The following is a 21,806-nucleotide window of genomic DNA, read 5'->3' as shown; positions in this document are numbered from 1 at the left end:
TCCCAGGATAGGACAAAGACAGCAGCGTGGCTCTGTTGTTACTCTCATTGGGAGAAAACAATGCTTTGGATTCAGCTGGAAGGTCAAATTTTTCCATTATGTTGTGTAGGTATGGGTGTTTTGCCTGTATTCATGTCTTGGGTACATGCATGCAGTACCCAAGAATGCCGAAGATAGTGTCAGATCCCATGGAACTGGAGTTACAGACATTTGAGAGCTGTGTGTGTGAGTGCTTGGAATTGAACCCTGATCATCTGGAAGAGCAGCCAGTGATCTGGGCCATCTCTCCAGCTCCTCAACATTGTTTTCCTGCATGGAACTGGATATCTGTCTGTCTCTGGGCTCCTGATAGAAGATTCATGAGACCCTTAGAATTCACACACACACACACACACACACACACACTCTCTCTCTCTCTCTCTCTCTCTCTCTCTCTCTCTCTCTCTCTCTCTCTCTCTTCCTCCCTAAATTTAAATTCTGTTGGTGTTATTTCATCTAATATACCTTGATTAGCTAGTATGTATATGTCACTGCTCTGTGAGTCACCTCACCTCCAGAAAGGAAATTCTTGCTTAGGGTTGTTGAACTTAGTGAAGCAGTCCAGCAAAGAGAATTCTTTGTATGAAGCCTGCTAGCCCTTGTTTTTCACAGAAATGAGTGCAAACATTTCTTAAGAACCCATCATGGGAGGAAGCACTGTAGCCTGAGGTTCCAGCTGTGTCCAAGAACAGCTGGTGGTAGTTTTTCTCCCCCAAACTCCTCCAAGTCTAAGACAGACAAGCAGCAAATCATCTCAGCACAGGGTGATCAACACTACTGAAGAGGTATGGGGTCCTCAGAGGAAGGGGCTGAGAAAGAGGAGGAAGAATTCGCCTGCATTGCACAATATAATTCTTATGCTAACCCTGTGAATTGAAGATTAAGGATTTGCCAAAGGAAATACAGCCCTTCAGTAGCTGGGACAGCCTGTAGCTAAATTTAGGCTCATCTGCAGCCAAAGCCAAACTGCTTGGATCTTTTGGAAGATGGTTAGGGAAGGGGCAGTCCACCAAAGGTTCGGGCGCAAAAGCAGGAGGAGTGGAAGAGGAGGCTGGCTAGGAAAGGAAACGGGTCTACAAGAACCGAGAGCCCAGACTTTTAACCAGAACAACACTGACTTCACTCTCCTGGAGCATCCAACTAGCATCTGGACACCTTTCCCAGCGTCTAGAACCGTATTCGAGGTGCATCATTCTTTGGAGTGCAAGACATTTTGTACAGTCCCCAAATTCTATATTGCGTGGTTCAGCTGCGTCAGAGAAACACACCCTATCTTGTTTCCCAGGTGTGCCCTCTGGGTCACATGAGAACATAGACTGGAGCAGAAAATTGTCAAGCTAGGCTTGTTTGAAACTTCTCCCTTTCTGAGAAATAACAGGAACCAAGACTCACGGCAGTCATTCCATAAATAACATACAGAAGGAAGAAAGGGAGGGATTAGGAAGTTGGATAGAGAAATGAAGAGTTTCGCGGCTGTGTATGGTGGCGCACGTTTGTAACCCCAGCATTCGGGAAGCTGAGACAGGAGGATTACCGCTAGCATGAGGCCAACCTGGGTTGCAGAATTAAGCCTTTTCCTAAAACAGAAATAAAAGTGTTTCGGTGCTAGAGATGTAGTTCAATGGTACAGGGCTTGCTTAGAAGTTCAATTTCCAACACCAAGGGAAAGGGGTAAAAAGTGTTTCGGAACTGAAAAGCCAGGAAGTGGGGTGGGAAATTCAGCATTCCTTCCCAGGGTAAGATCTGATTCTCTCTGCTCCCTTTTCCATCACGCGCCCAGTGTGTGCCTGAAGAAGCAGCTTTTGCAGTTGGCCAGTGAGAGGGCAAGCTGCAACAGCCAGAGCGAGCTATTGGTTAGAATAGAGGCGAGGCGGGGCGTGCGCGGTAGCGCGCGGGTGATTGGCACGCGCAGGAATGCCTGGATCGGAGAGGGAGAGGTAGCGCCGGGAAGGTGACGCGGCTGCGGAGGTGACGCCGTGCGGTCGCGCGGCCCTTCCGGCGCGGGCAGGGCGCTGAGGATCGGGCGCCCCTCGGCCGCAGGCCACTTCCAGAGCCGCGGGATGTAGCGCCCAGGCCCGCGGCCCCCACGCAGAGGCAGCCAGCCAGGCCGTAAGTGTCCCGCGGGTGGGCGGGGCGCGGGTCCTGCAGCCTCCGGAGGGGACTGCCCGGGAGTGGCCCGCCCCTGGACCGCGGCTCACCGCCCAGCCCTCCGAAAAGTCCGCGGTAAACATTTCCGGCCCCTCCCACCGCGCGCCGCCTCCGTTCGGGGGTCTGCCCTCAGCGGTCGGAGCCCAGCAGTCCCTGAGTGGTGCCTGCGCAGACGCGCGGGAGACGGCCACGTTCCAGCCCTGCTGGCGACCCCCGGAGTTGAGCCTGCGAGTTGGGTGCGGGAGCACCGGCTCCGGGTGGCCGGGAACCCTAAGGCCCCACCGCCATTCGCAGGTCGAACGTGACAGGGATCCCTCCTGGATAGGCTTGGAGGGGAGGTTGTTGGACAGTCGACAGGCCTAAGGTAATACTCAGCTACAATGTAAACAGATGCTGAAGTGTTGGGAAGGAACCAGATTTCATCTTAGAAATCTAGGGTTGATAGATGCCGTTTTGTTTGAGAATTTGGGTCTTCTGGCACTAGGCTTTAAGAAAATAAAGTGGCTGTCCCTCAGTTTCTTGTACTTTGTGGATGAAGAAGCTGGCCGTATTTCAGTTTACACAGTTTCAGATGTCAGCGGAGCATTAAGAGGCCATGGGATCTGCTATATTAATCAGATTATTTCCCTCGAGTATTTAGACGGGCCAGAGAGCCCAGCAATGGCTGTGCTGTGGTAAATCAAATGAAGATGGTAATGGTGGTTCTTTTCCAAACCATAGTAATGTTAGGATGTGTTTACTACCTTTGCCTTTTGATAGTGATGGGCAGATGGTGATAGTTCAGCCGCTGTTCCAAGGGGTTTATAGCAGCAATACATTGCCGGGAACTCAAGTAGGATGGCGCTAAATAGATTGCAAAGTCAGGGTTCCCGGCTTGCAGCCACTGCCTTTCTTTATTCCAGAAGTAGTTTCTGTGTCCCTATTTTGTGGCAGGTCCTTGAGAAATCAGTCTTAAAAAGCTGGCGTTACCTGTGAAGTATTGGGCTTTGGTGTGGACCTTCACTTGCAGACTAGACTCTCAAGTGGTGTTCACAGAAATTGTACGGTTTCTGAAGAAGTAAACAGGTGACTACTGCCTGAATGTCAGAGAGAATCCTAGGAAATCCTAGGAAGTATCCTTAATTTAATAGGTCTCCCACCCCCTCCACCCCCGCTGCTGGTGGGCAGAGTGAACTACCCTAAATAGAATGCTAGGCTAACTTCTGTCTCTTCAGGGTGACCTCATTTTGTTTTTCTAAGATTCCCTGGTGGAAAAATGGACTATTCACTGCACGGGGTGCCATGTTTCCTCACACCCCTGTTTAGATGACTGTGCCTTCCTGGAATGCCCTGCTACTGTCTATACCTATCGAATCTTAAAGTACTTCTACAAAGCTTTCTTGACCATTTCAGCTAAAGTGGCACTTTTCTTGTTATTTCCTCCAGCACTTGTTAGCACTTAGCTTTATAGTGATGCTATTGGAAAACAAATTACTCAATATATTCAATACCCCCCCCTTTTTTTTTTTCAAGACAGGGTTTCTCTGTGTAACAACCTTGGCTGTCTTAGAACTCTCTTTGTAGACAAGGCTGGCCTCAAACTTAGAGATCTACCTGCCTTTGCCTCCTGAGTGCTGGGATCAAAGGCATATGCTATCACCATGCCCAGCTAATTTTTTTAACTTTTAAAAATGCTATGTGTACAACTGTTTGGTCTGCATGTATATATGTATGTGCACCATGTGCATGCCTGGTGCTCACAGAAGATGGGTCTGATCCCTTGGAACTGTGAGCCAGCATGTGAATGCTGGGTATTAAACCAGTACTCTGGAAAAGCAGCAAGTGCTGTTAACCACTAAGCCAACTCTCAGTTGCTTTACAGCCCTTGGGAACCCCTTTTTTGTTTTCGTTTGTTTGCTTGTTTTTGTTTTTTTTCGAGACAGGGTTTCTATGTGTAACATTCCTGGCTGTCGTGGAACTCCCTTTTGTAGACCAGGCTGGCCTTAACTCACTGAGGTCCACCTGCCTCTGGGATTAAAGGCTCGTTCAGCAACAATTCCAAGCTTCTTACGCTGCTTCCCCTTGTGCATTCTGTAGTAGTACTCAATAGGTAATCTCCGACTAAGGGATAGAATTTATCCTTTGATGGAGGCCAGTAAGGAGTTCTCTGCTTCTGTAGGAAGTAGTGTAAAGCCAAGTTGAAACTCTCTGACACACCCCTGCTATGTTATCTGCCCATCTGCTTGTCACTCTGAGGAGCTGTGTCATCTTCACATCTCCGGGCTTTAATAAGTAACTCAGTGTTTTTCGTGCCTGGTGCTGGTGTTTGTCAACTTGCTACTTTTTGTCCTTAATGGGCCTTTGTCCCTAATCTGCTCCTCAGACAGTTCTCACCGGGCTGAACTTGGTCTCATTTTGCTGCTCAGAAATGTTGGAATATGACTAATGCTTATGAAGTTTGTAGCAGTCTTGAATTGCAGAGATCTTGAAGATACTCTCTAGCCAAACCAGTTCCAGGTGACTGACTATTAAACAAGTACCTACCAGTTCCCTTGTGAGTTTAGGGATAGATGGCTTAAAGTGAATTTGGGGGTGCACAATTTAGAGTGAGTGCAGCTGTATTGACCAAATATTTGTAATGTGCTTGATTTTTAAAAAGCAGCTGGCAGGGCATGGTACATAGCTGTAAGTAATCCCAGCATTTGGGAGGCTGAGGCAGGAGGATTGCCAGAGTTTCTAGACCAATCTAGATTATATAAGATGCCCTAAGCTAGCCACAATGGCCTAGCAAGACCCTGTCTCAAAGAGTTGGGGTGGTGACATAAAAGTTCCCCTTATTAGTCCTCCTGCTCCCCCTTCTTTTGGTGGGTCTGGCCTTAGGAAAGTTTACCCGTCTCTGAGATTAAAAAGACCTCTTTTCGCCGGGCGTTGGTGGCGCACGCCTTTAATCCCAGCACTCGGGAGGCAGAGGCAGGCGGATCACTGTGAGTTCGAGACCAGCCTGGTCTACCAAGTGAGTTCCAGGACAGCCTCCAAAGCCACAGGGAAACCCTGTCTCGAAAAACCAAAAAAAAAAAAAAAAAAAAAAAGACCTCTTTTCTTCAGTTGGGGTAGCTTTAATTGACGGAGAGCTACAGAGGAAGTTAGATTGTGACTTGCTTTCCCGTCATTTCTGAGTCAGTGACAGTTGGCATCAAATAGAAGAGCTAAGGCCCCATTTCTGTAGTTGGTAATGTCAAACATTGACCTTTGCCTTGACTCACTTTTCCCCAGTAGAGCTATGAAATTAACCTCCCTAACAAGGACTTGTTAGAGGAGAAAAGGGGTCTTTGTGTGGATTGCTAGACTGATCTTTCTGTAGCAGGATGATAATCAAGCTGCTTAGACAGGACCCAACTCACCGTCACACTCTCTAAGAGTCTAGAAGCTTAGGTCAAATCTCCTGGACCCTCTGAGCCTTTGACTCCAGGGAAAGTGTGTGTCATAGCCTGAAAAACTTGGATATTGCTTCAGAGGGTAAATTATCGTCAACTTAAAGTTCGTATTATTCTCGTGCCTCTTGTGGAATATTTAAACAGCACTCAACTGAACTAAGTGTGTGACCATTCTGTTTAAAGAACTCTCTTCCTGCATGGTTCTCCTGGAAAAGTGATATCATGTCACTTAATATGGACATGTCACAAATTAACTTAAGCTGTCTGATAATATCAAAGACAGTGATATAAGTTGTTCAACTTCTGTTTTGCACAAGACCTTATTCTACTAAATGTGTTTGTTATTCAATGAATGAGTTGGTTTATTCTGGAGGAAAGGATTAGGTAAAGCCCCCAGTAGAAAAATGGCACAGACCTTGCCAGTGGTATGGTGATAAATCATGTTTGTTGGCTGCATTGTACTTCCTTCATTCATTGTGAAATACACATTCAGACCAGAACTATGGATCTGCATAATTTTAGGACCCGTGAATTGTTATTGTGTTCCAGAATGTTTAGTTTCTCCCCTGGCTGCCCTCTACCTGGTAGTTTAGTGTGCCCTTCTTTTCAGACCGCTCAAAGATGACCAAAGCTATTTGTTTGTTTGCTGCTCAGTGTTACAAGTTGACCTCTGAGAACTGTTTATTCAGTAGGAGTTCCCATTGAGGAAGTATGTTTTGAGGTTGGCAGTTAAGATTTCCCAATATTTCTTTTCATATGAGTTGCTTATCCGCTGAGGTTTCCAGGGGCCTCCAGTTTCCTGTTCGTCTTGAGCTCAAGTGTTGACTGTGACTATGTGTATGTTGGCAAATGTCTTGTCACAGCCTTGCACACTTCAAGGAGGAGGAACTGGCTGTGTTGGCATAAAGGTGTGCTGTATAGTGTGTTATTGTTTGTGTCTCAGTGGGACTAGGTTTGACTGTTTGAGCTTTACCTGTGTGTGAGGCGTAGCATGATGCATGGACTCTGAGGATTGCCTTCACCTGAGGGCAGATTAAACTATTAGTCAGGTACCTCCAGAACCAATAGGAGGCAGGCAGGTAGGTGCAGGCATTTGAGAGGGGGAATTAGCCCACATGAGGGTGGAGGTTAACTCTGCAAATAGACCATCTGCAAGCTGGAGAACTAGGGAATCTAGTGGTGTGATTACCAGATGAAGGCTGAATGCTTGAGGTTGTTGGTGCTTGTCCCAGAGTCCAAAGGCCAGAGAACCTAGAGTTGTAAATCTCTACAAGTAGAAACTTCCATCACCGAGAGAGAATATGTCTTAAGTGTGTGTGTGTGTGTGTGTGTGTGTGTGTGTGTGTGTGTGTGTGTGTGTGTGTGTATGTATTTGAGACAGAGTATATTGTGTAGCTCTGGCTGGCCTGGAACTCTATGTAGACCAGGCTGGTCTTGAATTCACCCAGATCCACCTGCCTCTGCCTCTCAAGTGCTGGATTAAAGTTCACTTTTCCTCTGTTTTGTTCTGCCTGGGGTACAGCCAGTTAGATGATGTCCACTCTAATGGATGGGAGCAGATCTTCCTTACTCGGGTCATTAAATCAAAAGCCAGTGTCTTCCTGAAACCCAGCACCCCAAAGGATGCTTTGCCAATTGTCTGGATGCTCCTTAATCCGGTCATTGATATCTAAGATTAGCCATAACCTACATCCACCTAATTATAATCTCTGGGAGGAATGGAGATTACTCTTGGGTAAAGACTAGTACAGATGCCAAGGATGTTTGTTTATATAGTGAGCTGCCATGCCATGGGGGAAGTATTGTGTCTCTGAGGAATAGTCATGTTTACTTCTCAACATGAAAGACTGGCTCTTAAGTTTTAATTCTTCTCTCATCATACAACCGGTGGTTTTTTCCTGCATTGTCCTGTGTTAATGTTCTGGCTAGGGATGTTGCTATGAGTAACAAAGTCCTTGTTTCTGGAAGAAGGAAGACTTGGTAATTTACCACATAGTAGAAATCTTTGGAAACATTCCTTTCCTTTTTTATATTGTTTATATCTCCCTGAAGCCTATTTTTGAAAATTCTCCTTATCAAGTCCAATGCTGAAAATCCTAGAATGTTCCAGAGTTTTCTGAGAAGACTGAATGCTGATTTTCTTAAATGATCTTGTATGCCTGTCTCTGGTTTATAAGAAAGTAATTTGAGTGGGGCTTAAGTTTATGGGCTATGGTGGTTGGGACATGCTCTTTCAGAGCTGGTGATTAAGTATGTGTGTGGCAAAGGGCAAACTTGGGGTGCCTCCTTGTCTTCAGCTTCCTACTTCCAGGTAAGTCATTGCTGGCTGTAAGAGATGTGTGATGAAAGCTTGTTATTGGAGCCCTGAACCCAGAGTGTAATCTTACAATCATTAGCAGATTTTGTAGAGGAATTAACCAGTGAGTATATCCTGAGTATACCCATGTAAGGCAATTTGTCCATATATATATATATATATAGATATATATAGATATAGATAGATAGATAGATAGATAGATAGATAGATAAAGGCCAAGTGAGTTCAGATCCATTACCAAGCCTGTGTGATCATTTGTGGCCAGATGTGTGCTTCACTTAAAGAAAAAAGCTAGGCATGGTGGCACGTGCCTGTAATCTCAGCACTCACACAGGGGCAGGTGGATCTCTGAGTTTGAAACCAGCGTGGTTTACATATCAAGTTCCAGGCTAAATGTAGCTGTATTGTGAGGCTGGCCTCAAACCACCCTCCCTCACCCAAAAAGAAGAAAATACATTTATTGAGTACACTGCAGTGAAATAGACAGTAACAAGAGTACACTCTACAGCAAGTCTTTGTATGTTTGTTGTCAGTTTCACATCTAGGCCTTTCCTGGGAAAAGGGATGAGATCATATATGCATATAATGAGATTTTTATATATGCATATATGTGAGATTAGAGTTTCTGGTGAGGTATAATATTCTAAAGAAGATGGTAGATTTCATTTAAACAGTGAGCTAGCCTTTACAGTTAGGGTAGGGTAAGCTGATTAGCTATGTCATATTCAGTGTCGAGTTACAGAAATGAATTCCATGTTGTCAACACCCCTCATGTTTGTGTTTGCAGTGTCTACCATCACAGGAAGATCTCTGCCCCCTGGGGCTGAGAGGCCCCAACCTTTCCTCAAGCTGAAGCTGCAGGGTATTGAGGTACCAGCCAGATGTCTTCCCACAAAGGGCCTGTGGTGGCACAGGGCAATGGAGCTCCTTCTAGTAACAGAGAAACTGACACGGTGGAACTGGCTGAACTGGGACCCCTGCTGGAGGAGAAGGGCAAGCGGGCAGCCTCCAGCCCAGCCAAGGTAAGCTGTCTTCCAGAGTTACTCCCTTGACCAGAGTCCGCCTGGCCTCTTCCGCCTATTGTTTAAGATCTCATCTCGCTTCCCTAATAACCACAGTGCTGGGAATAGCGCTGTGCATGTCTTTATCAAGTTGACTTGTAAGGACCTTTATTTTTCTCACTGTGAGCTTTGGGGAATTAATTTCCCAAAAGAGCACCTAGTACTTTTATAAACCTAGTGTCCAGCAGAAGAGCTGAAGTAAAATAACCTCTAAGTGGACATGAATTAATGTAATAGAAGAAAATTCCTTCAATTTTGACAAGGGGAAAGACCTTGTAGCATCTCAGGCAGAACTTAATTATATTCTCCATGAGAAGGTTGGGACACATCTTTTTAGGAGGCCTGGGTGTAAAACTGTAGTAACATTGCCACCCTGGATTAATGTAGGGTTTTTGTTCCTGAGGAGAAGAGAAAAAGAATGGATATTGGGGTGAGCAAGTTAAAATCTACCTAATAAAATCAGAGGGATTAGGGTCTTCACATAGGGGAATGGAGAGAGAGAGAGAGAGAGAGAGAGAGAGAGAGAGAGAGAGAGAGAGAGAGAGAGAATTGTCTGCACACACACATGCAAGAATCTATGGAGGTTAGAGGGCATCAGATCCCCTAGAACTGGAGTTACAGGCAGTTGTGAGCTTCCATGCCAGTGCTGAGAACTGTACCCCAGTTCTCTGTAAGAGCAATTAAGTTTTCCTAACCACCGAGCCATTTTCCCTATTTTTATTTTGTTTTTGTTGTTTTATGTAGCTCTGAATGGACTGGAACTCACTAATTTACCATGTAGGCTATACTGACTTTAGGATTGCAGTGGTCCACTGGTCTGCCTCCCGGTGCTGGGATTAAAAATGTGCCATTGCCATTGACCACAGTTGTCATGATAGCAATCCAAGGGTAAGTGATAGGAAAGCAACAAATAAGATTGTCAAGGTAATCACTAAGACAGTCTTTTTTGTTTTGTTTTGAAAGTCAGTGGGCTGGAGGCAGAGGCAGGTGGATCTTCCTGGGTTGAGGGGCTACCCTGGTCTATAAATGGGTTCCGAGCCAGCCAGGGCTACATAGTGAAAGAAACCTGTCTTGGGGCAGGGGAGACAGATAATTATCAGTAGACTGGAAGATAAGACTATTTGAGAAATTGGGGGAAGTTGTGGACCACTTGTCCTCTAAAAGAGAATGGGGCTGGCAAGATGGTTCAGTGAGTAAGGGTGCTTGCTGCCAAGTTTGATGAGCTCAGTTTGATCCCTGGAACCTCCATGGTAACTGACTCCCTCAAGCTGTCTTCAGGTCTGTATGCCTTGACATGCAAACACACATACAAAATTTAAAAAATGTTTTAAGAGAACATATATATAACATCAAAGGCAACATGTGCCTGTAATAAAATTTAAGTAAATGAAATTTTTAAAAAAAATCTAGGGCTGGCACACTAAGCCTGTGTCCATCCAAGACTAGTCTCTGTCATCCTCAAATAGAACTTTCACTCCAGTATTGACGAAGTATGACTCTCAGACAGAGGTGTTGTGAACTCAGTAAGTCCCATGTTTGGGAGAGGAGGCACCAACTTTATGAAGAGACTGGGTGGAATGCTTTGGATCTCCCCAGAAATGGTACAGATTAGGAGACGATGTCTCCATCTTTGTGTTTGTCGTCCTTAGGCTGAAGAAGAGCAAACATGCCCAGTGCCTCAGGAAGAGGAGGAGGAAGTGCGGGTACTGACGCTTCCTCTGCAAGCCCACCATGCCATGGAGAAGATGGAGGAGTTCGTATATAAGGTGCAGCCTAAAGCTGAAAAGGGAAGGGGTCGGGGAGCAGGTTTGCCTGGGCTGTCTCTAACTGGCAAGCTCACCTGGGGTTGAAGAAAATTTGCTTGATGACCTGAGTTCAATCCCTTGATCCTCAAAAAAAAGAATGATTCCCACAAGTTGTCCTTTGCTCTTTACAAGCACACTCTTAACATGTATACCCACACGCATACATACAAAATAAATGCTTTTGTTGTTGTTTTTTAAGACAGGGTTTCTCTGTGTAGCTTTGGAGCCTATCCTGGAACTTGCTCTGTAAACCAGACTGGCCTCAAACTCATAGAGATCCAACTGCCTCTGCCTCCTAGGTGCAGGGATTAAAGACTTGGGCTACCACCACCCAACCAAGAAATATATTTTTAAAAGAAAGAAAGAATTCCTGCTTTACAAGATGTAGTATTAGCCCAGTTAGAATATAAAAGGGGACAGAGGAGCAGTAGACAAAGGACTCTGCTGAGAACATCACAGGAAGGACTTGTGTTTATGAAAACCATGTCTATAATATCTTTGTTTTCTCTCATATTAATTTTGAAAATTCAAGGAGCCTATAGGAGGCTCACTGTAAACTGATCAAAATATGAATCATTACCCTGCTAGTCCCATTTTTTTCTGTCTTTGGTATGTCCAATTTCAGGCTTGTTTTCCTGTGACTTGGGACCATCTGAAGCGTGAGTGTCAGCCTCCTACACAGGTTCTTCTTCAGTGCAGGATTTCCAGGAAACCAGGTTTTCACTATGGCCCATCTAAAGGCACCATGTGTATTGTAGGTCTGGGAAGGACGTTGGAGAGTCATCCCATATGATGTACTTCCTGACTGGCTGAAAGACAATGACTACTTGTTACATGGCCATAGACCACCTATGCCCTCCTTTCGGGCTTGCTTCAAGAGCATCTTCCGCATCCACACAGAAACTGGCAACATCTGGACCCATCTGCTTGGTGAGTGATTTAGATGAGGAAAGAACCCAGTTTTTATTGACAAGCGCTGTACCACTGAGCAACATTCGCAGGAAGAATTCTAGTCTTAGATTGGTGCACACTGTAGTGGTTTGGAAGAAAATGGCCCCCATAGGCTCACAGGGGGTGGCACTATTAGGTGTGGAGTAGGTGTGGCCTTGTTGGAGGGAGTTTGTCACTAGAAGTAGGCTTTGAGGTCTCAGATGCTCAAGCCAGTTCTCTGCCTGCTGCTGGATGTAGAACTCTCAACACCCTCTCAAGTACCATGTCTGTCTGCATGTGCCATGCTTCCCACTGTGATGACAGTGAACTAAACCAGCCCCAATTAAATGTTTTCCTTTATAAGAGTTGCCATGAAAAAAAGGAAAAAAAAAAAAAGAATTGCCATGGTCATGGTGTCTCTTAGCAGCAATAGAAACCTCACCTAAGACATACGCCTTTAATCCCAGCACTTGGATCTCTTTGGGTTTGTGTCTGCTTTACATAGGAGTTTCAGACTGACCAGAGCTACATAGTGAGACCCTGTGTCTTAGTTGGGGTTTCTATTGCTGTGAAGAGACACCATGACCATGGCAACTCTTATAAAAGAAAATGTTAATTGGGACTGGCTTAAAGTTCAGAAGTTTAGTCCACTGTCATCAAGATAGGAAGCATGGCGGCATGCAGGTAAGACGTGGTACCAGAGAAGGAACTGAGAGTTCTACATCCAGATCACCAGACAGACCTGGCTTGAGCATCTGAGACCTCAAAAGCCCACCCCAGTGTCACATTTCTTCCAACTAGGCCATACCTACTAATAGTGTCACTCCCTGTAAACCAATGGAACCATTTTCTTCCAAACCACTACACCCTGTCTCAAAAACAAAGAAGTAAACAACAAAAAGGGAATTCTAGTCTTACTTGCCAAGGAATTCTATAGTGTTTGTCCTTGGGGAGAGGATAAAATTTCTATGAATAACTGATATCAGGAGTTTTGCCTTTAAATTACCATTGACTTTAATTGACATTTTATTGCTGATTATTACAACAGGGTAGGAGGGCCAAAACAGAAAATGGTACTGTATGTTGTAATTGGATTCCTAGTAGAACATTCATGTGGTGGGAACTCCTGTTTCCTAAGCCAACATTTCACAGAATGGAATTTTTGTGGCCCGAGAATGTATATTAGCTGATAGTGTATTTGCCTGCCTTCAAGAAGCCCTGGGTTTGATCCCTAGCATCAAGAAAACTGGGCATGGTGGCACATGCCTGCAATCCTAATACTCAGGAGATGGAGGTAGGGAGGTGAGAAGGATCATCCTTAGCTATACAGGGAGTTGGAAGCCAGCAGGGGTTACATGAGACCCTGCCTCAGTAATAAAATTTTTTGCTGGCCGGGCATTGGTGGCATATGCCTTTAATCCCAGCACTCAGGAGGCAGAGGCAGGCGGATCTCTGAGTTCCAGGCCAGCCTAGTCTAGAGAGTGAGTTCCAGGACAGCCTCCAAAATACAGAGAAACCCTGTCTTGAAAAACCAAAAAAAAAAAAAAAAAAAAAAAAGTCTTGCTGGGCACTCCAGCACTTGGGAGGCAGAGGCAGGTGGATTGAGTTTGAGAACATCCAGCCCTACACAGAGAAACTTTGTCTCGAAAAACCAAAAAAAGAAAAAAGAATAAAAAAGAGAAAGTGTCTTTGTCCAGGTTTGTTTCTCTTGCTGATGGCAGTTCGTGGCTAATTCTCCTAGTTTACTAATAGAAACATCAGTTGTCACAGGGCATACACTCATTCCACTTTTCCTCATGGGTTTTTTTGTTTTCTCTTTTTCCCTTGCACAGGTTTTGTGCTGTTTCTCTTTTTGGGAATCTTGACTATGCTCAGACCAAATATGTACTTCATGGCTCCCCTGCAGGAAAAGGTGGTGTTTGGGATGTTCTTTCTGGGTGCAGTGCTCTGCCTCAGCTTCTCCTGGCTGTTCCACACCGTCTATTGTCATTCAGAGAAAGTCTCTCGGACTTTTTCCAAGTAAGTTGAAAGAAGAGCAGAAGCAAAGACCATTGTCGCATCTTGTCCCAGTGCTGAGCGCATGCTTGGAGCCGCTGTAACTATTATTGAATCCCTGTTGTGCTCAAGGAAATGAGGTTTTCTCTTCTGTTGTTACGTAAAAACTTCACGATAAACTTCTTATGACCTCTTCCCTCAGCAGATAGAAACCAGTCCTGGGATATGTTTTCCACTGAAACAGTACTGTCTTTTGTGAAAGTTGAGGTGTCCATGGGTTGCTTTCAAGACCATGTTGTGCATAATATTAGTTTATCCTTGTATTGGCTCAACCAAAGTAGAAAGTAGTGTGTGGCAGATAGTCTGTGCTTCATACTGCTAGTGCTCTGCTCCCCCCCCTCCAGCCCTGCTCCCCCAGAAGCTTATCTTTGTGGACCAGGCAGTACTAGATGCCTGTCTGTCAGGCACAGTCAGTGTCCCCGGCTCAGCATGGGGTTCTGTTTACTTGAGTGGTAGTGGTTGTGCCTGCTTTCTTAGTAATGGTGGTAGATTATTTTGTTTCTCCCAGTAACACCAATGACTAGAGTTCATCATTATTATTTAGCAGGTCCATGCCCAGCAGGGTAGGATGCACCTGTGTTCTCAGCTACTCAGTGGGCTGAGACAGGAGGACCACATGAGAACAGAAATTTGAAATAAGCCTGAAAATATAGCAAGACCCTGTCTAAAATCACAAAGGGAAAAAACAGATCTGGTAACTAATATTTATATTTATAATCTCAGCCTTAGGAGGCTCAGGGAGGAAAATGGCTGTTTCAACCTAGCCCTGGTTACCACATGGTGAATTTCAGGCCAGCCTAGGATAGAGGATAGAGAGCAAGACTTTCTCCAAAAAAGAAGAGTGAGTCAGGTGACTCAGTGGGCAAAGCACCTGCCACCATGCCTGACGACCCAGGTTCAATCCTGGGACCCACATGTAGAAAGCAAGAACCAACTCTGACTTCCATACTCAGGTGATAGTGAACATACATACATGCACACAAACAAATAATTTAAAGGGAAAAGTCAATAAGAACAGAACAAGCAAAAGTACTTTACACCAAGCATGGTGGCACATAACTGTAATCCCAGCACTCAGGAGGCAGAGGCGAGAGAATGAACTACAAATTGGATAACAATGTAGGCTACCTAATGAGTTTAAGATCTTTTAGCAGGACCTTGTCTAAAAAACACAACAAAAATCCCCCAATGATCCTAGTCTAAGGGTTTTACTTTCAGAATTCCATCAGATTGGAGAAATAACCCTGAGCCCTTCCTGAGTGTGATGCTGGGACCAGCTGATTGTGGCAGAATTTCTAAAAGTGTCTTGTGCAGCACAGGGTGGCCTTAAAGTTCTCTGTGTGGTCTTGAACTCCCCCTCCTCAGGCTTCCATGGTCCAAGTGCTAGGATTGCAGGACACCTGGCTTTCTCAGAGAATTTCTACTGAAAAGTAGAATGTGCTTAATTTGGGGGAGCCTCAAACTATGGAGAGAGTTCCTGGACAGCCAGGGCTATTCCGAGAAACCTGGTCTCAAAAAACAAAGACAGAACTAACACAATGTAAACTTTATACTTACGTGTTTTGATTCCATCTATTCCCACCCCAGCTTCCTTCTAGACTTTCCCTATCCTGTCCCCCTCCCGACTTCACCCTCCTTTTTTTTTTCCAAATGTCCTATGAGTCCAGTTTAGTTCCCAGGAGAGGTTGTGGGGAAGGTTGAGACTAGAGAGGATCAAACCTAGGTGCAGGTGAAAAACAGTTAACTATGTAGTGAGCCACAGGATTCTTCATTTCTCCCATTCATGCGCTTGATTTTTGTGGCTTATTTTTAGACTGGACTATTCAGGGATTGCTCTACTGATTATGGGGAGCTTTGTCCCCTGGCTCTATTACTCCTTCTACTGCTCCCCACAGCCACGGCTCATCTACCTCTCCATCGTCTGCGTCCTGGGCATTTCTGCCATCATTGTGGCACAGTGGGATCGATTTGCCACTCCTAAGCACCGGCAAACAAGAGCAGGTCAGTAGGACTGGGCTTGGTGCTGCATGCCTCTAACCCAGTGGTTCTCAACCTTCCTGATGCTGCGACACTTTAATACGGTTCCTCATGTATGGTGATCCCCCCACCATAAGATTTTTGTTGCTACTTCATAACTGTAGTTTTGCTACTGTTATAAATATCTGTGTTTTCCAATGGTCTTATGCAACCCCTGTGAAAGGGCTGCTCAACATCCCCCAAAGGGGTCTCGGGTCTCAACCCAAAGGTTGACGACCACTGCTCTAATCCCAATTACTCAAGACATTGATGTGACTGGATCAGAAGTTCAAGGCCAGCCTGATGACCCTGTCTCAAAGTAAAAGATAAAAGGACTGGAGATGATCATTTCAAGGATGAGCATTTGCTTCTTGCCTTGTATGTACAAGACCTAGAGTTCAATCCCTAGTACCAGAGAGGGAGAGGGAAAGAAAGAAAGGGGCTAAGCAGGTAGGAGGACATGTTGTAAAGCTCAGAGGTGTTGAACCATGGGCTGAGTCAGCTCAGCCTTAAATTTTAATTCATGAAATCCACCACAAATTGATTTATGTTTAAAACTTGAAAAGTGGCATGAATTTCAAGCCTCAGTTTTCCCTTGATATTTTAGTGCTAATACAACAGGTCATCATGCAACTGTTTAGTTAGCTTCATGCATATCTATGGTTTGCTGTTTTGAAAATACAGCAAGCATAAGTGAGGTGTGGTGGCTCATGCTCTGAATCCCAGCACTTGGGAGGCAGAGGCAGGTGGATCTCTTGAGTTTGAGTCTAGCCTGATCTATAAAGCAAGTCAGGACAGCCAGGGCTACACAGAGAAACCCTGTCTCAAAAACCCAAAACAAATAAATAGATAAATATGTAGCAAGCACAGTCATTTTAATGACTGAATCCTAAGCACTCAAACAAGGGATGAAAATTAACATACCCAAGCTAGGTGTGGTGATTTATGCCTGTAACCCCAGTATTTGGAAGAGTGAAGCAGAAGAATTCCATATGTTTCTAGGCAAATCAAGACTGTCTCAAAACAAAAAAAAATTTACACACTTGGACACCCTGGAGTATTTTACCTGTAATAGATACCTTGAGCATAAAGATTGGTAGCAACCAATATAATAGCAGCAAGCATTTAGACATCTTCCTTCATGTTGACTCATCTAGATACTTTTAAGTTTTTATTACTTGGAGCAACACCACCAATTATCATTAGTTTTAAGTACCCCAACTCTTTGTTTCTAGATTATGTGCATGTTTGTTTTGTCCACATTTATGTCTGTGCACCACTTGAATGCCATTTGAGTGCTGGGACTTGAACCCATATCCTTACAAAGTACTCTTAATTTTTGAACCGTCTCTACCCCCTCCCCTTCATTTTGTTTTTCAAGACAGGGTTTTTCTGTGTAGACCTGGCTGGTCTGGAACTCACTTTGTAGACCAGGCTGGCTTTGAACTCAGAGATCCACAACCTGCCTCTGCCTCCCAAGTGCTAAAATTAAAGGTGTGTACCACCACTGCCCGGCTTCTGCCCCTTTCTTAATTATATATGCTTTAAAAAATCTTCAGCTAAAAGAAATATTAATTGAACACCAACTATTTGTCAGGGACTGTTTAAAAAGGGCATCTGCAAAGCAGAGAGGACAGTCCTCGCCCTGGTTCTATGCAGGATGGGAACAGTATTCTTCCATTGTTACTTATTTGTGTGTCCCTGCAGCTTCAGGCAACTGCTCATCTGGGTACATCTCTCTACTCAGATGATCTGATCACCTCAGTGTAACTGGAGGCTTTTCTGTCCCTCCCAGCCTCACAGCCATTTTTAAATAATCACTCAGAGACTTAATATTAATTATAAAGGTTTGGCCGATGGCTCAGGCTTATTACTAGGTAGCTCTTACATTTAAATTAATCCATTTTCTATTCATCTGTGTATCACCACATGGCCCCGTGGCTTACCAATGGTGCTCTGACTTGTTGCTCCTTGGGTGGCTGCTGGCATCTCTCAGTCTCTGCCCTTCTTCTCCTGTATTTCTGGATTTCCCACCTGGCTCTTTGAAATAGGGCAAAGCAGCTTTATCAATCAGTGAGAGCAACACATATTCACAGTGTACAGAAAAACATCCCACGTCACTTCAGTTTATTTTTAATGATTTTAAAAAATGTAAATTGTAGCTGTGCAGTGGTGGCACTTGGGAGGAAAAGCAGGTGAATCTGAATTTGAGGTCAGCCTGGTCTACAGAGCAAGTTCTAAGCCAGCCAGGGCTACACAGAGAAACCTGGTCTTGAAAAGCAAAGATAAAACAAGAAAAAAATATAAATGTAAATTTTATTAAGAATTTCATGCAGTGTATTTTGATTCTATCTGCTCCCCTCTCCAGTTTCCTTCCAGCCTCCATCTGTTCCCCTCCCAACTTCACACCCTCTCTTTTCTTCAAATGGCCTGCTGAGTCCAGTTAGTTCTGCCCATATGTACATGGGTGTGGGGCCATCCACTGAAACCTTGACAACCTCCCAGTGGCTACATCCCGCAAAGAAAACTGACTGCTTTTACCAGTATCTGCCAACTGTCACAGCTCCTTAGTGGTGGGACCTTGTGACCCTCTCTCCTATCTATCCATGCTGGAATTTTGACTGACTTGATCTTGTGCAGGTGTTTTAATGATCCCTTCAAATAATTGTATTATTTATTTATGATTATGAGTGTATCTTAGTGTGTATCTGTGCATGTGCCATGGAAGCTAGAAGAGATTGTCAAATCAGAAGTTGGAGTTCCAGGCAGTTGTGAATCACCAAACCTGGGTGCTGGAAACTAAACTGGGAAGTCTCTGCCTCGCAGGTTCTGCAATTAAAGGAGTTCACTGCCAGCTAGCCCTACTCTCCTTGTCCCCCCCTACTTACTTTATTTGTATATGTGTGTGAGTCTGTGTCTGCCATGTGTGTGCAGGTATCCACCGAGGCCAAAAGAGGGCACAAATCCTCTCAACCTGCAAGAACTTACCTGTTGACTGTTGATCATCTTTGTCTGCATCCCCTAAACATGTACTATTCATCAGAAAATGGTTGCTTTTCATGAACACGTAAATTCCAGATTCGAAGCAGTGCCTTCCACCTAGCTATTTCCTGCTTGACAGTTATGTCTGTTCTGTTCAGGAGTGTTCCTGGGACTTGGCTTGAGTGGTGTGGTACCCACCATGCACTTTACAATCGCTGAGGGCTTTGTGAAGGCCACCACCGTGGGCCAGATGGGCTGGTTCTTCCTCATGGCTGTGATGTACATCACTGGAGCTGGCCTATATGCTGCTCGGATTCCTGAGCGCTTCTTTCCTGGAAAATTTGACATATGGGTAAGAAGTGACTCTTAGCAGGGTCTCTGATGGTGAGTGACTGGCTGACCCAGGGCCAAAGCTCTGAGCAGAAGGTGTTAAGAGATTTGGGTCATGAAGTATTTGACTGTACATTGTGTCTGAAGCAGGAGGATAACTAAAATTGACACTAATGTCTCTCTGATAGTTTCTCTTACAATGTTCTGTAGCAAACATGACTTTTGTGATGTCAGGCAGTTTTTAAGGAGAGACCAGAAGAGACAAATGTCCTCCCACTCCTCTTCATCCCTAACAGTGTGTCTCTGTTTATTCCTGCAGTTCCAGTCTCATCAGATTTTCCACGTCCTGGTGGTGGCAGCAGCTTTTGTCCACTTCTATGGGGTCTCCAACCTTCAGGAATTCCGCTACGGTCTAGAAGGAGGCTGTACTGACGACTCCCTTCTCTGAGCCTTCCCACCCGAGGATGGAGGAGGAACTTCCCAAGTGCTTTTAAAAATAACTTCTTTGCTGAAGTAAGAGGGAGAGTCTGCGTTGTCTGTTTCTAGAAGAAACCTCTTAGAAAATTGAGTACCAGTCAGCTTCAGCTCACTGTCACAGCCACTGGGCAATAAACCTCCCCTTTCCATTCCCTGGCTGGGTGCCACCTCCTCAGCAGTCACCTCAGCTAGGACTCCTGGTCCGTCAAGGGTAGACTTTGAAGCTCATGTTGAGATTTCACCCATTCCTCCAGCCATTTTGGGGAAAAAATTATGAACTGGGATTCTTCAGAAATTATGTTTTGTTTTTTCTTGAAGAAAATATCCCTCCCTTACTCCCCATCCTTACTTTGTAACCTGGTTGATAACAGGCCATCCATTTTTGTAGCACACTTTTCAAAAACAATTATAACCTAGTCCCGTCTTTCTAGGGCCTAGATCTGCTTATATGGCAGGACAAACAAAGCCACCGCCTTGATGTAGCCCGGCTAATCATGGAAGTATGTCCAGGCTTCAAATAACTTAAGTTTAAAACCTTTTTTTTTTCTTGGCAGAGTAATGTAAAATTAAAATGGGGAAGATATTTAATATTTAATACTAAGCTTTAAAAAGAAACCTGCTATCATTGCTATGTACCTTGATGCAAATACTATTATAATAAAAGAAAGTACAGACAGTGCTTGGCATTCAAAGAGTTAACGTGTATTGTCTCCACTGCTTGCTCACAACTCCAAAGAATTGAGGTTTGTGAGGACTCCAGCTTCTACTGAGACACAAACCTGAATCGTACTGACAGTCTAACATATATGGTCAGTGAATAAGCATAATTCAGTTCCCAGTTTCTGATCTCTAATACAACGTAGCTCCACACAGATATCTGGTTAGGAAAATTACTGTGCAGACTGGGGATGTCCCTCAGAATGTAGAGTGTTTGCCTAGTGTGAGACTAGTATTCTTGAGACTCTGCCTAAAAAAATAAATAAATAAAGATTATGGTATTATAGTAGTGTAAGTTATTATAAGAGTCACAGAGGTGTTGAGATATACCCTAGAGCTTGGCTGCTAGAGAATAGATCAGTCAATTCAATGTTTGACATATACAACCAGGGAAGGGGTGCATGTTCTTGTAGTCCCAGAGCTGGGAAGATGGGAAAGTGAGTCACTGGGCCTCCCTAGCCAGCCAACCTAGTCTTCCTGGCTAATTCCATGCTAGAGAACCTGTCCCCCCAAAAAAAAGTTTGGCCTGCATGTCTATACTCCCTCACACAGACCCCGACCCACAAAAGGCCACCTATTTGGCTGTGGTGTCTCCCCAAAGGGTGAGTTATGTTCTTTGATATCTTTGTGATTAAGAGGTTCTGTTCATTGGGTAGTGTAAGTTATAGTGATTACCAGCAAATGAGTAGTCAACAGAGAGCCATGAGGTACAGTGTGTTCACTTTAAAGTTTGTACAACTGAGGGTGTCATTAAATTGATCAGGCTGCCTTTGAACTTACTCTGTTGCCCAGGCTAATCCTGCATGAGAGTCAAGAGTAGCTGGGATTACAGGTGTGCACCACCAGGGATTTTTTGTTTTTTTGTTTTTTTTAAGTTGGTCTCATTGTGTAACTCAGGCCTAAAACCCTATGTGGACCAGGCTGGCTTTGAAATAACTCACAGAGATTCGCTTGTCTCTGCCTCCTGAGTGCTGGGATCATAAGTATTATGCTTCACAAATGTTTTTATAGCCTACTTTGATTAGTTTTGCCCTCACCTTTTGCATTTTGGGAAAAGAAAGTCCTTTCCCTTAGGACAGAAGTAGTTTACAGTTTAAAAGCCCTTTCATATTCAAAAGCACTTCTTTTTGTTTTGTTTTTGAGAGGGTCTCTTGTACCTAGGCTGGCCTCAAACTTGCTATGTATTGAAAATGGCCCAATGGTGGGATTACAGGCATGTGCTTCTACACTTAGCTTATAAAACTTTTTTGTTGTTGTTTTCTTAACAAAGCTACTATATTTTCATGAAAGTCTATCTGCATTAATAAGGAGTGATGTTTGGTTAGGAGAGTGCCTGCCTAGCATGGATAAAGTCCTAGGGTCAGTCTCCAGTACCACATAAACTGGGCATGGTTTCCTATAGGCATGCTGTCTGGGGAGTTCAGAGGTAGGTCGGTCAGAAATCAGCAAATTTGGATGAATTTGTTGAAGATGTAAATATTATATAACAGGCACTCAGAAACTTGCTAAAAAGCAC

At 44.5% G+C, this 21,806-nt stretch overlaps 1 protein-coding gene across 2 annotated transcripts; it reads left to right on the top strand.

Annotated features, from left to right (window-relative positions):
* Window positions 1-1,989: 1,989 nt before the first annotated feature.
* Window positions 1,990-20,267, top strand: Adipor1 (adiponectin receptor 1). Of its 2 annotated transcripts, none has more exons than XM_005073381.4 (8): window positions 1,990-2,148; window positions 8,705-8,939; window positions 10,628-10,744; window positions 11,542-11,713; window positions 13,546-13,732; window positions 15,582-15,769; window positions 18,925-19,118; window positions 19,416-20,267. In XM_005073381.4, exons 2-8 carry the CDS (start codon window positions 8,799-8,801, stop codon window positions 19,542-19,544), a joined length of 1,128 nt encoding a protein of 375 aa, XP_005073438.1. In that variant the 5' UTR covers window positions 1,990-2,148; window positions 8,705-8,798; the 3' UTR covers window positions 19,545-20,267. The 2 variants fall into 2 exon arrangements, with proteins under 2 accessions (XP_005073438.1, XP_005073439.1); XM_005073382.4 differs by lacking the exon at window positions 1,990-2,148 and adding an exon at window positions 2,250-2,551.
* The last annotated feature ends 1,539 nt before the right edge of the window (window positions 20,268-21,806 follow it).

This window comes from Mesocricetus auratus, unplaced genomic scaffold (genome assembly GCF_017639785.1).
Source record: "Mesocricetus auratus isolate SY011 unplaced genomic scaffold, BCM_Maur_2.0 Super-Scaffold_100676, whole genome shotgun sequence".
Taxonomy (NCBI): domain Eukaryota; kingdom Metazoa; phylum Chordata; class Mammalia; order Rodentia; family Cricetidae; genus Mesocricetus; species Mesocricetus auratus.
The sequence above is the reverse complement of the archived record's forward strand: the minus strand, read 5'-3'. Positions and strand labels throughout refer to the sequence as shown.

Excerpts from the sequence above, each read along its gene's own strand:
- Adipor1 (XM_005073381.4), top strand. The coding sequence starts at position 8,799 with ATGTCTTCCCACAAAGGGCCTGTGGTGGCACAGGGCAATGGAGCTCCT. Across the intron at positions 10,745-11,541 it reads TGGAGGAGTTCGTATATAAG|GTCTGGGAAGGACGTTGGAG; the intron begins GTGCAGCCTAAA and ends TGTGTATTGTAG. Across the intron at positions 11,714-13,545 it reads CATCTGGACCCATCTGCTTG|GTTTTGTGCTGTTTCTCTTT; the intron begins GTGAGTGATTTA and ends TCCCTTGCACAG.